Here is a 15,964-nt window from a genome sequence, read left to right on the forward strand (position 1 = left end):
TCACTGTCACCTGGGGACCCCCCCCCCCAAAGAATCATGTGGGGACCCCCGTGGGTCCCGACCCACAGGTTGAGAACCACTGCCCTAGGCCACCCATGCGGACCTGTGCCAAGTTTAGTTGTTGCGCGCCCTCCTTTTCAACTCGTGATGGATTGTACCGGTTGAGCAGCTGGTGGCTCTGACTCTGTCTTAAAGCACCGCGGTTCTTCAAGTCGTTAATCGGAGCAACGCACGTCCATTCTTTGCCCCGATGACACTGGCAGGTGCGAGGCTCACTGCAAGTGTGAGAGAGAGAGATTGAGAGGAGACGAACAGAGGGACACTGTGTGTGTGTGTGTGTGTGTGTGTGTGTGTGTGTGTGTGTGTGTGAGAGAGAGAGAGAGAGAGAGGGGGGGAGGGAAGAGAGGCAGAGAGAGTGAGATAGACACTCAAATGCACACACAAACTCGCGCGCGTGTACACACACACACGCAGGATGTTTATTTCTTTGAACGGAGTGTATGCCAACAACAACAACTGATAATCGGGCTGGACCAACGTGTCGGGCGGTTGGTACAATGATTGCCTTTCTCTTTTCTCTTCTGACTGCGGGAATATAAATGCTGAACTTCCCTTAATGTTGCGCTGATGTTCTTCTGCTCTCTCTGTCGCGGCGTCTCTCCTTCCACGGGACCGGCGGGACAAGGCGTCTGGCTGTAGTGACATGTGAAGAGGAATGAAGTATAATGGCATGCAAAGATGGTTTCTGCCAAGAAGGAGATGGTGACAGCGATGTGGCCCAGTTACATTTTGACTATCTTCTACTTTTTTTGCTTGACTACTTGGTGAGTTTCCAATAACAACAGCATCTGTGTCATTTTAGATTTCTTTGGCTATTCAAAAATAGCAGATACACTAACACACGGTGCCACGGCTATGAGCTTGTAGATCTGCTATTTTTGAACATTTGTCCAAATCTTTGAATATGCATATTTTTAAAGCGAACATTTGTAACTCAAATCTTTACTTCTGGGGGTCCCTGGAACAAAATGTTTTGAGATGGGGGTCCGCGGCCAAATACATGTAATGTTGGGTGGTCCTTGACATGAAAAAGTTTGAGAACCACTGATATTATAGCAACATAAGTTTTAAAAAAAATCTGTTAGATGACATTTGTATAGAATCGGCCTCATGGTCTTAATGGGTTAAGTTGTTTTCTGCCCTCAAATTCACCATTGGCCGTTAAGTGTCTCTATCCTTGGTGCTGAACAGCTATTATAGACCAGTGGTTCTCAAAGTGAATTCCAGGGATTCCCAGGGTTCCTTTTGGGGGGTCTAAATGTACCCTTACAAGTCTGTAGTATTGTATACAAGTCTGACAGTATACAAATGGAACCAAATGGACCCTAACGGGTCCATTTGGTTCCATTTGTATACTGTCAGAGTTTTGGGGAGACCTTGAAATGTAAAAGTCTGAGAACCATTGGCATAGACCAATTGTGTTGGTTGGCTAAAATACTTGGTTAACCATGGCACTAATATGATCATCATTATCAGTGTATTGCTTTTCTGTTGAGGCTAAAGACACTAAACACATTAAGATGTTGCCTTGTTATTTTAGTGTAAAGAAAATCTCAGCACAGACAAGAAAGGATGAGAGGCTATATCCGGAGAATTTCACACGTATTTTAGACCGACTTTTGGACGGCTATGACAACAGACTGCGACCTGGATTTGGGGGTATGTAGAGCCACCTGCAGTTTTTCATGCTTGAGCCTTGTGTCTTGTGCGAGAGACTGGGACATTGAAAGTGTTTATAAGACCTCACATTCATTGAAATCATGACAGCTCAGTGCACGTCTTATACCAGAAACCATGTTGCTGGATAGGAAAATATTTCCACAGATAATGATGATGCTATATGGTTTTTAAGACTATCTTGGGAGCTTATCTGTTTTACGTCCTGAAAAGTGACCTCTAAAGCTTACACTTTTAACCGAATTTACTTACATAATCATGTCTTACAAACGCTTAATGTGCAGTTTAAGTGGTAGGAGTACAGCTCTCGCTTTCATGTCTGTCTGAAACCACAGTGTCAGTCATTTTCAGCCAACCATTATTCTAAAAGTGAAACCCAAATAGGTTTACAGTGCAGTGTAGCCTATACCAACTGACACGAAAGATATCCAGGCATGACACTCAGCACTTAAAAAACAATTGCCTTTGAACTCACAAACTTTACTGCTCTCCACACCATTCAGTGTTCAAACAGGATTATGTTTCAATCCTCTTTAGCATTAAAAAAAACCAATTCATTATATTAATGCACCATAGCATACGCAGGCTGTATTAGATAAACTCATGTAGGTTTACAACAGCTATTTGATTCCATCCTGAAGGTTAAGCCTAGTCTTTAAATCCTGTCCAGTGTGAATAAGTCTGGCCTTCTAAGAATTGGGTGTTAGATCAAGAGTTGCTCATTTACAGGTGAGATCAATGATGAATATGTCAACCTCAGAATGAGAGACTAGTTAATTGACAACATTTCAAACCCTATATAAAACAATGTTTTTATTCATGCAGTTTGCCTGTGTTACGTCTTACTGTCTCAATAGGTTCCGTAACTGAGGTCAAAACAGACATTTATGTGACAAGTTTTGGACCTGTCTCTGATGTTGAAATGGTAGGTAGCCCCTGCCAAACCACAAACTGACACATTAGCAATGATAATGATGTATATATATGTTTAGGACTATAGTACATCTCCCCCGGAGCAGTACTATTTGTTTAATTTTGAAGTGAAATTTGCCTTTTTTTTTGTGTAGCTCTGGCTTGCTAGAACTACAAGTTTTCTTTAATCATTCAATTTCATCAGATGAATATTATTGTACTTGATCCACTCTTTTTCAAATCTTAAGTTTTATTTATTCTTTGGTCTGTTTCACAATCTTAGGAGTACACAATGGATGTGTTCTTCAGACAGACATGGGTGGACCGGAGGTTGATGTATGAGGGACCCATAGAAATTCTAAGGCTCAACAACCTGATGGTGACCAAGGTGTGGACACCAGACACCTTCTTTAGGAATGGCAAGAGGTCTGTAGCCCACAACATGACCGCCCCTAATAAGCTGTTCCGTATCATGAAGAACGGAACCATCCTCTACACCATGAGGTACTGTACTTCTATGTAGTCTGGGTATCCCTACTATTTATTCATTATTTCTATTTAGAATCACAACAAGCTTCACTTCATGCATCAAGTACAATATCTGCACACGGTCACACAAGTGGCTTACAGGCACAGATCATAGTCAATTTTCAAACACGGTCCCAGACAAGACAACTTAACCACTAGCAACCCTATTCTGGGTTGAACATTAGCAGAGCTACAAGCTCACAACAAGTCACAACGAGATGTGTTGTGAGCTTGTAGATCGGTTATTTTCCGCAAGGAAAGACCCCTGGCTCTATTCAAAGTATATACGGTTTAAGTGGTTAAAGAAACTCAGAGCACGGTGGCGCAGTCTGTAGCGCTGTCACAGCTAGAAGGTCCTGGGTTCGATGCCCGCCGGGGACGCTGTGGGCGCTGGGGGCGTGTCCTCTCCTCTGCGTCATCAGTGCCCATACCCTAGGTGGGGTTGGCAAAAGGGCCTTTCTGTGTGGAGTTTGCATGTTCTCCCTGTGTCCGGGTGTCCCCTAGGGTAGGTACCCTCACAAAAAACATGCAGTAATGCTGGTCTCTATACTGCCTCCCCCGGCCCCTGGTCAGCCGGGGTGCCTGATGGAGGGGAAAGGAACTGGTTGGAATAACGTGTTCCTTCCACGCGCTACGTCCTACCGGGGAAACTCCCCCCTGTCAGGTGATAAGAAGCGGCTTGCTAGCTCCTCATGCATTGAAGGAGGCATGAGCTCAGTTCTGGGCTCTCCCCAGGCTGGCAGAGGGAGAGTAGCGCCCAGGATTACATAGACAATTGGCACTGGGTGCCCAAAAATGGTTTACAAAATCGTGGGATAAAAATTGTAAGAAAAAAAGAAAAGAAACTCAGAGCAACCACACAGTCACTAACTATACTCTCTCAAGTTATAATAAAAGGGACCAAACCAACAGAATTAAAAGTATGGGTTTAAGTGCATTTACACAGGCCTTTATAAGGACCTCTGTCAGTTACAACAACCTGTAGAGATGACAGTGTCCATTTTGGTTCCACAGAGCTGAGATATATGAGTTTATGATGTGATGAACAAAAGAACAGACAGGTATACAGCCGCATTCATTGGCTGTGACAGAAAGGTGGTAAGAATCAAGTGGAGGTCTGTGCCTGCAACATAATCTCAGGTCTCACTTGCAGTCTGTGATGTAGGCTGTTGTAACTGAGCAGCATGCTTGCCTTTTTATGCAGAGAGGGCAGCCCTATTTTCTTTGTATATACTTGTTTTTCATCGAAACAGTAGGCAAGCTGAAAGGGAGGCCTTGTAGGGGTGGTACAGACCCCTGTGCTGAGCACAGTAGACCACATTTGTAATGGATTACACAGACATTATGGTAAATACAAATATGTTTTGTGACCAACTTAACATTGGGAGGCAAAAGGATTGGTCAACATTTTAGATTTATTTATTACTGTCAAGGGACAATGGTTCCTTGTGTGTGTGTGTGTGTGTGTGTGTGTGTGTGTGTGTGTGTGTGTGTGTGTGTGTGTGTGTGTGTGTGTGTCTGTCTGCACATGTGTGTGCACGTGTCTTTTTTTAACTAATTTGACTGTGCTGTCACAGGTTGACTATAAATGCTGAATGCCCGATGAAGCTGATGGACTTCCCCATGGATGCCCATGCATGCCCCCTCAAGTTTGGAAGCTGTAAGTCTTACTGTCAAGGGACAATGGTTCCTTGTGTGTGTGTGTGTGTGTGTGTGTGTGTGTGTGTGTGTGTGTGCGTGTGCGTGTGCGTGTGCGTGCGCGTACCTAGCACACTAATCTCAAAGAGGGAAAACATTTACTCAAAGGTTATCTAACAGATACATTCCAATGACTTAGTGTAAAATGACCATACATTTAGGTAACACAGTTTTTTCATTTATTGCTTCTTAAAGAAACTCTAACTGACTATAACTCTAATCAAAAGGGATAAAACCAACAAAATTAGTTCTTCTGTAATCTCTGTAACTTCTAGCTTGGTTTCCCAAAAACTACATTACATGCATGTTTACTTTTTGGTACTGAAATGAGATCTCCACTAAACAGTAATGAGCATGATACAAAATGGCAAAGATTTAATACAGAGTTATGAAGAATTTCTGCACTGAAAACTTAAACAAATATAACCCTAATTCAGCATCGCCTACATAGTGAGACAGCTGTTCAGCAGAAATCTTAAATAAAGGAGACCCTCAAATGAAGCTGCTCCATCTTATCTGGAAAGAGCAGCGATTCAGAGATTGTATCGTCAAAGTGGGGATGGGGGGGGGGGGGGGGGCATTACAATCCCTCAGTTCTCCATAATTTTCCACCATTGTGACATTGCAGAGGACAAATTCTGATTTCCCAGTTATCATCATTCTGCTAATGGTGTGGAGCCCATCCCCCCTCCCTCCCCTCCCCTTCTCCAGCCTCCTCTTGCTGCTCTCATCCCACTTTGCTCCTGGCCTCCATGGAGGCAGCCATGGATCTGAGGTATCCCGGAGCAAAGGAAAGGTCAGCATCCCTTCCTTTGCCTCGGGATAGCTAAGACCTATGCTGCTATTGTGTGTATGTGGGTGGGTGGGTGGGTGGGTGTAAGTGTGTTACGTGAATGTGTTCGTGTACATGTGTGTGGGCCTATTTTGTGTCTGTCTGTGCTTTGTCTTTCCGTTTCCTCACTCTATTCCCCTCTCTCTCTCTCTCTCTCTCTCTCTCTCTCTCTCTCTCTCTCTCTCTCTCTCTCCCTCTATCTCTCTCTCTTCTCCTTTCTCAGTCTGTACCTCTCTCTAATCATGTTCTCTCTATCTTGCTTTCTCTTTCTGTTTCTCCATCTGTGTACACGCAGGCTTTGCGTTCCACTCCACAACACACCATAGTCATTTCATTTCCCTTGCGCAGTTGGTGTCTTGCCGATGTGGAGTCCCATTGGGAGTGGCAAGCAGAAACAATGGGCCTCTTTGCTTCCTCTCTCTTTTCAAAACAACTGTATCACCTTTTAGGCTTCACTCTTAATTAAATAACGAAGCTTTTCATTATCTGTAAGAAGATATCACTTTGGGTATGTATCCCAATTCTGACTGGGGTTTAGACCGCTGACAAAATATTACTGTGAAGTGTTTTAACTTTGATTCCACTTACACAGCAATGGTTAGTCAAAAATGCTTTACACACGACAGACATGACCAGACATTGATCAGCTGAAATGAAAAAAGAGATCATTGAACAGACAATGGAAGATATTTATTTTCTTTCTTCGAAGCGTGCTTTTAAGCATACAAAACGTTTTTTTTATTTGTGTGCCCCATAACATTATAAAATGGCCGGTGTAAAAAGCTCTACTGCCATAATAAAAGAACCGATTACATGCAGTATTATATCCAGAATTGTATTGAACTTTTGCTGTTTATAGCGAAAATCACCCCAGTGATTACGCAACTCCCATATGGCTGTCCTCTCTGCCCACAGATGCGTATCCGAAAACAGAGATGATCTATACTTGGACCAAAGGACCGCAGCATTCAGTGGAGGTCCCCCCAGAATCCTCCAGCCTCGTTCAGTATGATCTCATTGGTCAGACAGTCTCCAGCGAAACGATCATATCCATCACAGGTGGGATGACTACAGTAAAATCCTCAGTGTTAATTTATCCATTTAAAACTCAGAGAAATGATAAATTCTTTTAAATAATTTAGAGTAGACAATTATTTGTATCCCTTTTTCTTTTTCTCCAATTCATTTGTTTATGCCAATTAATTCCTCCCCACTCACATTTCTGTGTGTCACTGTTGTTGTACTCTACTCACTCATCTGCCAGTGAGGATCCCCCACCGGGAGGACGTAGAGACAGTTTTGTCCTACTCCTCCCGCCCCACACACTCCCTGCTGACATTGTCTCCGCCCCCAGCCCATAGGAGTACGTCCAGTGACAAATATCACCCTCCCCACCTGGTTTCCTTGCCCCGAACACGGGCCAATTGTGTTCGGATAGATGCTCCTATATACTTCTTGAACTCTGAAAAAGAAATGTGTGGAAGTCCATTTCAGAAAAAGAACAATCAAACTTTCGTATAAATATATTATAGCTTTGTCAGAAATGGCTATGGAGAATAACCTCTCATACAAGCCAATATTAACCCAATTGCCAGAGAAAAAACGTTGCTGTTGTATGTTTCTGCAAACCATGGATATTGAATCTCGCCGTTTCGGAGCAGTCACACCACATGGTGTGGGCACTGGCTCGGGCGTGCCTCCCGGGGCTCACGCCTGCGGTGCTGCTGCTGTTTCAGCTGTGTTCAAATTGCACACTGACAGGCTTGGAAATCAATTATAATGTACTTCAAAATTGCACTCATGTACTTTACTTGGAACTCTAAGACTGAGTCCACATGGTCAAGACACGTCATCATAACATATCTTGTGATTTTCAGAAACAGTGCCAACGTTTTCTCTGGGACCAGGCTGTACAAACACTAGTCAGAGTAATTCTATGTTCTGATTGGCAGACTGTACCAGCCCCTTGAAATCAAACATTGCAGACATGATGACTGGAGCCATTTAAAGGGTGTCAATTCTAACACTGCAAATCTGGTTGATTGGATCCATTTACACAATTGTTATGGGAGGTGTGCCAACGGAAAATGTAGAAATAATTTGAGACACGTCTGTGAAAATGAATGGGATTTTTTTTTTTTTTATCACCACCAGGTCGGAAGGGTGAATGTTTTCGGTCCTGTCTGTCTGTCTGTCTGTCTGTCTGTCTGTCTGTCTGTCTGTCTGTCTGTCTGTCTCCGTCCGTCCGTCCGTCCGTCCGTCCGTCCGTCCGTCCGTCCGTCCGTCCGTCCGTCCGTCCGTGAGCAGCTAATGTCGGGCACCGCTGGACATATCTATCGGCATGAAACTTTCCACGCACACTCCCAGTAGGCAGAGGAAGAACCTCTGCCTGAAACCTTTCAAATCGGCCTCATGGTGGCGCTATAACAGGCAGAAGTTTTGATTTTGTTCGAATCGGTATACATTTTCTTTAAAAGTTTACCTTTTTTGTATTTGGGACGAGGTAAACTGGGTCCCTTGAAGCTCAATGCATTCTCCCCGATCATGCTTGATACCAATCTCTGGTTTCGAACAAATATAACGTCTCTAAAGTGTTGCAGAGAGATTTCAAGGATACTCACAACTGCTAGTGTCCCGCGGGAAACTTTTGGTAATAGGCGCTAATCGTCGTTGCCATTATACATGTTTAATCCATATTTTAAAATGTTGTTTTGCTCTAACTCGTGCTCCATGTCACGCCGCCTTCTTCTGATTGGCTAGGCATAGTGCAGCTAGCTATTTCCCCTGCAGCTTCCTCGTATCCTGACAGTACTACCCAATGACACAGCACTGGGTAGTACTGTATGAGAAGCTGTATAAGAAGTCAAACCAAATCAAATGTTTGACATGTTAATTGGGAAGGTGTTTTTGAAAAAAAAAATAGCTTTTGAACAATTTTGAACACTTGAATTCTGGCTATACGTATATGCCTCTTTTAACACCATAGTAAAATATTTATACCAAATAATGGTATCCATTTGCACCTCCTTCAGAGTTCAATTAACACTGAGGCTTTTACTGTGTGTCTTTGTTCATTTGGCTAATTCTATTTTTGTTTCTCCCCCAGGTGAATATGTGGTGATGACAGTGTACTTCCACTTGAAACGTAAAATGGGCTACTTCATGATACAGACTTATATCCCCTGCATAATGACAGTAATCCTCTCACAAGTGTCCTTCTGGATAAATAAAGAATCGGTCCCAGCACGAACCGTTTTCGGTACGTATAACCCACAAATCCTTTCATGGCTTCAGGTTGACAGAGCTATCAGCGCTGCCGTGTCTAAACCCTCCAGAACCAATGTGGTAGTTGGCTGATTGTGTGGAAGGATGCTGGTTTTGCTCCTCATCATCATTACATAAAATTCAGCTCAATGTTTTAAAACTGGTTAGTTAAGGATGTAGACTAGAGGAGCAGTGTTGTAGTACAATGCATTTTTTATTACAATGAACAAGGATAAATTTACTTAGCTTACGGTTTGCTGTGATTATGGGGAATGTACAAAATTAGTAATTGGGTGGAAATAATAATTCCAAGGATTTCCTTGAGATAAGTGACAATGGCTGAAAATATTTAATACATTGATCACAACTGTTCTTGTGTTATAGTGAAAATCTCTCTAGGCAGACTCTTACACTTCTGTTGCTGATGACATTATTTCTAATTTTAGTCTCTTTTCAATGTACAGTATATTTGACACAGTTACATTATTGTTTATATAAAGTAGTCCCACTACCAGCTGGGACTACAGTATGTAAATCAAAATAGTCAAATGCCTTCAAGGTACTTGCCATGTACAAGCGCTAAGGAATCACTGCTGCTCTGCCACAGTGAGTAACATGTTCTGTATTTAACAGTGACTCAGATGCGATGCCTTGTCCCAAATGCAGGCTCTATTCTCTTATCAAGGCTAAACTGCCTACCACAGTATCTGACAGGGGCGCCATGGCGGCGTAAACATTGCTATATCAGGCGAGCATGTGTGGCATTGGAATGTGTGCTGTTCTCTGAGTGTGAATGTGTGGGGCTGTGATGGATGGAGGGTGTGTGTGCGTGTGTGTGTGTGTGTGTGTGTGTGTGTGTGTGTGTGTGTGTGTGTGTGTGTGTGTGTGTGTGTGTGTGTGTGTGTGTGTGTGTGTGTGTGTGAGAGAGAGAGAGAGAGAGAAATAATGAGCATGGAAGAGGCACTTGTTAGGATGATGATCAGGAATAGAAATAGGCTTATGGCGGGACCATTTGGAGGTGTCCCCCTACTGGCTTGGATTGAAAGGGATACTCTGAACAAGCTCTCTCAGTATTAAACTGTGAAATGTATTTTCTAAATCTGGTAAGTGAAACATATGTCATTGCCAGACATTGAAGCTGATGAGATAAATTGAGGAGATATACTCCCAAATGCTCTAGGGCAGTGTTTATCAACCCTGGCAAACGTCCCAATTTTGGGCCGGGGCTACTGCTGAGGTGTGCCGCGCCGTTTTTTTTTACAATAATAATAATCAGGCATGCAAACAGCCCCGAGGTGAAAAGGGTGACAACATGCTGTTTTTTTTCGGGTCAGGTGTCACACTATTGCCCTATTTGGATTCAAAACGGCTAGTGGAAGCTGAAAAGCTACAAGTTTGCATGTCTGAATAATGCAAAAACAGAAATATTTGTTTGCATTTGCTTTTTTTCTCCCCCATATATTTTCATAATAAAAAAGTGCGTATCGTATCGAAGTTGTGTGCCCAATATCGTATCGTATCGTTTCATGAAATTAGTGTATCGGCACACCCCTAGTGTGTGTGTATATACATATAATTATATATATATATATACCGTATATCTAGGTGTGCCCTGGGATCTTTTGGCTATGCCAGGTGTGCCTTGGCACAAAAAAGGTTGATAAACACTGCTCTAGGGTATATCAAATTTGAAAGAAGAGCATTCAACATCCGGTCTAGAAGTGTTATAATTTTCTCCACTAAAGACACAGCTGTTCTATTACCCTTTAAGAAATACCATCATCGCTTGTTAAAAAGTTCAGCTGCCAATGGTATTGTACATGTAGCTTGTATAGCCATCACTTTTTCCAAATGGTGAATATCTCATTTTGGAATAAAACTCGTTATTTAATCGCAGAGGGCTTCATCATACCAGACACATTAGCACCACAAATGAGAGAAAGCCTGTCCATCTCTAATATCGTCATTAAAAGGATTCCCAGATTAGTTGGCTTAGAGACCGATCATCTCATCTGACGACTGGACTGACTGCATGCATGATTTGGACAATTAACCTAATGAAACAGCCTTGTATTTGAGGTTAACCACTATAGCCCTATTTTATACTTTTGGATTTTTTTATTTTGTTTTTTTTAAATGATAATTTGTTTCTTTTTTACATTTGAAAATTGTTGCAATGACATGCCCAAAATAGGGATGCCAGATTGAACGTGGTTAATATTCTAGATGTGAACCTCAAGCCCTAGCAGCTCACTTACCAACATCATGCTGCGCCTTTTTGATTGACAGGTAATTATGTGGCGGTCACATAAGGGCACAGGGGATAAATTCCTGTTGGTCGAGGACTCTGATGAACAGATTGTTCTAGATTGAACATAAGGGAGATTTTCTGCAAATCATATTATTCCTATTAATAAATAATTCCAAAGATGGTTGAGTTGGTGGAAGCTTATAGCCTTCTGTTATTGTTGCTCCACGTGACTTCTGCTCAGACCAGGTTGAAAACATTTTTTACATTGTGAAATAATTTCTTATATGATGATAAATATAAAGAGAACAGTTATGGTGTCTACTACTGCTACTACTACTACTACTACTACTACTACTACTACTACTACTACTACTACTACAGATAGTAAATACAGTATATTAGATATTTACATTTATATTTACAATGGGAAACATGATGGTTGAGGAGTCAGTTCACTTTCACTCGACTTGATATGATTTAAATAAAATGCTAATTTTATTAACATGATAACAAATCTTTATTGATCCCATGGGGCGAATTCAGTTTCAGCTTCACGCTGCTGGCTGCTCAGATGGTCATGTTGAGCGCACGGGGGGAGCTATGAGGGGTTAAGAGTCTTGCTCAGGGGCATGTCGACTGGGCGTACAGAGAGGCAAACCAGCAACCTTCCGATTCCCAGATCTATCCATGGCCAATAATAATACAGTAGATCCTCCACTTTTTACTATGTTATCACATACCTAGCCTTTATTTCCTAATACGAGAAATTACAGGAATGATAAAAGGACTGAGAGGGTGATAAGCCGTATCAGCCCTAAGGCTGGTAACTGTTATTAGCCTTAGAGCTGATACAGCTGTAATTCAACAATCAGGACAAGCTAAAATGCCACAGCATGCTGAACTATGGGTATGTGTGATAATCTTAGGCAACAATGAATGTCCGGATGATAATCTATTTATACTAATTGCAGTATTTTCTTTTCTCTGAAGGCATTACTACTGTCCTGACAATGACCACACTTAGCATCAGTGCCCGCCACTCCCTCCCCAAGGTGTCCTATGCCACTGCGATGGACTGGTTTATCGCTGTATGCTTCGCCTTCGTCTTTTCTGCCCTCATTGAATTTGCAGCAGTTAACTACTTCACCAATGCACAGATTGAGAGGGACAAAAAGAAACCAGCCAGGTGTCCAAACGCCCCCCAATGCACGCCTGTCAAGGACAAGGACATAGGAGAAGCACTGCAGGTGAAGATTTTCATTGAACTCAATGAGATAATACTTTGGTTTAGAGCCATGTTCTATACATTGGGCGATAAAGGACCACACCAATGTATGGAACAATATTTTGCTCTGGTATTGCTCTTCAGACAGTAAAGTCCAGAGTGTTCATTTATCTCTCAAAGTGTAAAGATTACTATTCATTTTGCTTGCTATTCATTATCTTTTCACTGAATACACACACACAGTAGAAGTACATAATCATAACAAGAACTCACATGTATTACTATAGGACAGAGAGTACACATAACAACACACAGACAATATGAATCATACTATAGTACTGTACATAAGACATTTATGCTATATACGAGCTCTCGCATTTGTATGCTCTCGTATTTGTATTATTAAACCGTGCATGCATGATTGTATCTATACTGTGGCCATAATCATTTGCTTGTTACAACTAAATTAACACTGTAATGGTACACCATTACTTCTTAATAAAATTAATTCTGTCAGCTGACCAGTGGTGCAGATGAAACTCAATGCAATGCATATGTTAGTTTAAGTTGCCCTCAAGTACAAATCCCAGTGTGAAGTAATCGTGCCTGAATACAGTTTAGTGACAACAGCATTTCAGTGGATTAGCAGGTTGCCACGGCAACGGAACCAGGGGCACATCTGTATGACTCTGGTGCTGGGGGGATTAATACACTTTTCCTCGAGAGCAAGGCCCTGTTGGAGCTACTGCAGAGCATGGCAACAGGGGTCAGAGTGTGTTGGTGCTTCCAGATTCTAAGCCTTTTTACCCCCTCACATGGTGTCATAAAAAGCAGGCCCACTATTTCCCCTGTTGCACATGGGACACAATAACATTGAATCCTTTCAGTGGGCTTTGAGGGAGGGATTATTTCTGCAAATGTGGTGGTACTGTACCAGCATCTCACTCGCCCTGCTTGAAAACATCAGCTTTCAAAGGCTAAGCCCCTTTGATGCTATACTGCATTACCGCCTGATACAGCGCTACCTACTTTATATCTTAAGCTTGTGTGAAATGAGTAAAATCCTTGGTAAGTGACATCTGTATTGCACACAGTACGGTATGCTTCCAGATAATCTTTGTCAAGAAGAAGACTGTAATCAGATCAATATGATGAGCTTTATATGACCTTACCTAGTTTTTACAAAGACAAAAAAAAACTGTGTGACTTTGAACTATTACTCATAGAGTAGGAGCATGGAGAAAATTAACCCAAATTAGGTGTACTTAGGTGACTTGAAATATCACTTTTATCGTGATCATAGGCCCAGGCCTTCTCCGTGCTATGGAGTGTCAAGGGTGAAGAAGAATCATATGATAAAGAAAAGTAGCCGCACAATACTGTTTCAAGAATACTTCATCGTGTATCCCGTAACTGCATTCCTGTCCTTTTTTTCTTCCATTAAAGGTAAATCCAGATACAAATGGCAACTTGAGGAAACGGATGAATTACATGTCTCAGCCAGAACTACGGGACACCCCGAGACCCCAGTACGGCACTTACAGCACAGGAGGGGGATTGAGGCAGCTGCGGTCCTCCGCCACAGGGACCAATGGCAGCGCTTCTACACTCTCGCACTCAAGCCCAGAGAAATCTGACAGCCAACTCAGTGTACTCAGCATGGCCTGCTCCTCCTCCAACTTGTTGGTCATAAACTCACCCCCACCTCCACCTTCCACACCGGACGTGGCAGTGGACACGCCGTCCAAGCAGCACGCAAGCTCCACTTCTCTCCAGTACCTCATAGGGCCCAGGCTGGAGCGAATCCAGACGCCGGGGGTTAAAAGAGAGCCAAAGCAGTCGCCATGTTCTCAGCCCAGCACTGCCGGAATGGGAGGAACCAGTAAAATTGACAAGTATGCAAGAATCCTATTCCCGGTGTCATTTGGGGCATTTAATATGGTCTACTGGGTAGTTTACTTATCAAAAGACACAATGGTGGCCAAAGGTGGTTAATTCACCAGGAGCATGGATGAACGATCATTTCCTATAAAACGTAAAACAAAGGGATTATTGGATCTTGTCGGAAGGTTTTCAGAGGCTGACAGGAAACTATTATCTGTGCACAAGTGCTTCCAGCCTTCCGCATCCTGGAAAACACAACAGGAAAACATTTATTTCACTTTCTTAAAGTCCTCAGACAGCAAGCATGGGAACAAAATCAGCTAAAACTAAAAACATCTGACAACGGCAGATTCGAATGGAATACAATGGAATATGTCCCTTTCCTCTTTATAGTCATGCTACTTCTGACTTTAACCGCACCATCAAGGCTTCAACTCCCTGATGAGCACTTCTGGCCCACCACCGAAATAAAGCATGAGATTCTTTTCATTTTCCTATTTTTGTACCTTGCACCTGGCAAGAGGTTTGGCGGTGTGTACACTGATCTCCTGAAAGTGTGTTCAGTCTGTTTTGTTACGTCTCATTTTCTTAGGTTAAAGGTTTATATTGACTATCATAGTTTTACTTACATGGAAGCCAGCTGCTTTATTCCAGTAAGTAACCCAGGATGGAAATAATTAATAAAGACACTCTAAATATAAAGACACATTCTGTTTGGAAGGAATTGTTCAATAAAGAAATGGCAATGTTATAATAGTTGAATATTGGACATTAAAACCTATTTAAGTCACAATAATTAAATAGTTATTAGTTTATGGTTGGACTGAGCATTCAGAAGCCAACTGTATGGTGCAAATCTTTTTACTATAAAGTGGTGTCAGTCCTACCATGTGCATGGTAACCTTGAACAGTCTCTCATGTACTGTACATAACTTGTCAAATCATCCTGCATATACACAATATATTATCGCAACAATGTATCCTGAAATACTAAAACGGAGACATTTGGAGACTCAATTTAGTATTAACAGACTGGTAATGAAAAAATATTTTATTTTTTGATGTTAGGTCTTAAGCTTTCCTGCCAAGATGGGTTACCAAAATGTAGACAGAGATTGTTCAATAGAATAAAATACTTTAAAGACACAATTAAAATGAGTTTACTGTCAGAATTACAGCAGACGCTGACAAGGGCTGTGTGTCGTGATTTAAATTATGCTGGCATGAACAATAAAAGATTATGACTGAGCTGTTTGTATTATGCAGAAAATAGCATAAATCTACTTTAGGACTTCCCATATCCCTTTATTATGGTTTGTTTCACTGCATCACTGTTGAAGTTGGGAACCATTTACCCTCAGTAATTGACCCATTGTCAGCCTTCTGATAGGTCCCTGACTGACTAACCAGCAGGCTCTTTCTTCCTTGTTCTGCCCTGGTTCCGCCTTATGGTTGTTTATGTTGAATTTGCTAAAACATTTAAAAACAGGATTTATGCCCAGTCACTATACTGCACCTATACATATTCCTTTTTACTGAGACCAAGTTGAAAATAACATTGCCTTTTCATCTCCATGATTTGAGCATTTCTAGGCAACACTCCCATCTGCGCAGGGAGCTGTCTTGCCAATAC

General features: G+C 42.0%; 1 protein-coding gene across 2 annotated transcripts; it reads left to right on the forward strand.

Annotated features, from left to right (window-relative positions):
• The first annotated feature begins 363 nt into the window (after positions 1-363).
• Positions 364-15,473, forward strand: gabra4 (gamma-aminobutyric acid type A receptor subunit alpha4). 2 transcript variants are annotated; one of them, XM_080416418.1, is made up of 10 exons: positions 364-548; positions 686-824; positions 1,601-1,719; positions 2,595-2,662; positions 2,933-3,153; positions 4,755-4,837; positions 6,623-6,766; positions 8,814-8,966; positions 12,213-12,469; positions 13,894-15,473. In XM_080416418.1, the coding sequence occupies exons 2-10, from the start codon at positions 739-741 to the stop codon at positions 14,440-14,442; spliced, it is 1,680 nt and encodes a 559-aa protein (XP_080272544.1). In that variant the 5' UTR covers positions 364-548; positions 686-738; the 3' UTR covers positions 14,443-15,473. The 2 variants fall into 2 exon arrangements, with proteins under 2 accessions (XP_080272544.1, XP_080272543.1); XM_080416417.1 differs by having other exon boundaries at positions 364-824.
• The last annotated feature ends 491 nt before the right edge of the window (positions 15,474-15,964 follow it).

This window comes from Gymnoscopelus braueri (genome assembly GCF_963280865.1).
Source record: "Gymnoscopelus braueri genome assembly, chromosome: 20".
Classification (NCBI taxonomy): domain Eukaryota; kingdom Metazoa; phylum Chordata; class Actinopteri; order Myctophiformes; family Myctophidae; genus Gymnoscopelus; species Gymnoscopelus braueri.

Coding starts and splice junctions, on each gene's coding strand:
- gabra4 (XM_080416417.1), top strand. CDS start 739: ATGGTTTCTGCCAAGAAGGAGATGGTGACAGCGATGTGGCCCAGTTAC. Junction 4,838..6,622: donor CCCCCTCAAGTTTGGAAGCT/GTAAGTCTTACT, acceptor CTCTGCCCACAG/ATGCGTATCCGAAAACAGAG. Junction 8,967..12,212: donor CCCAGCACGAACCGTTTTCG/GTACGTATAACC, acceptor TTTTCTCTGAAG/GCATTACTACTGTCCTGACA.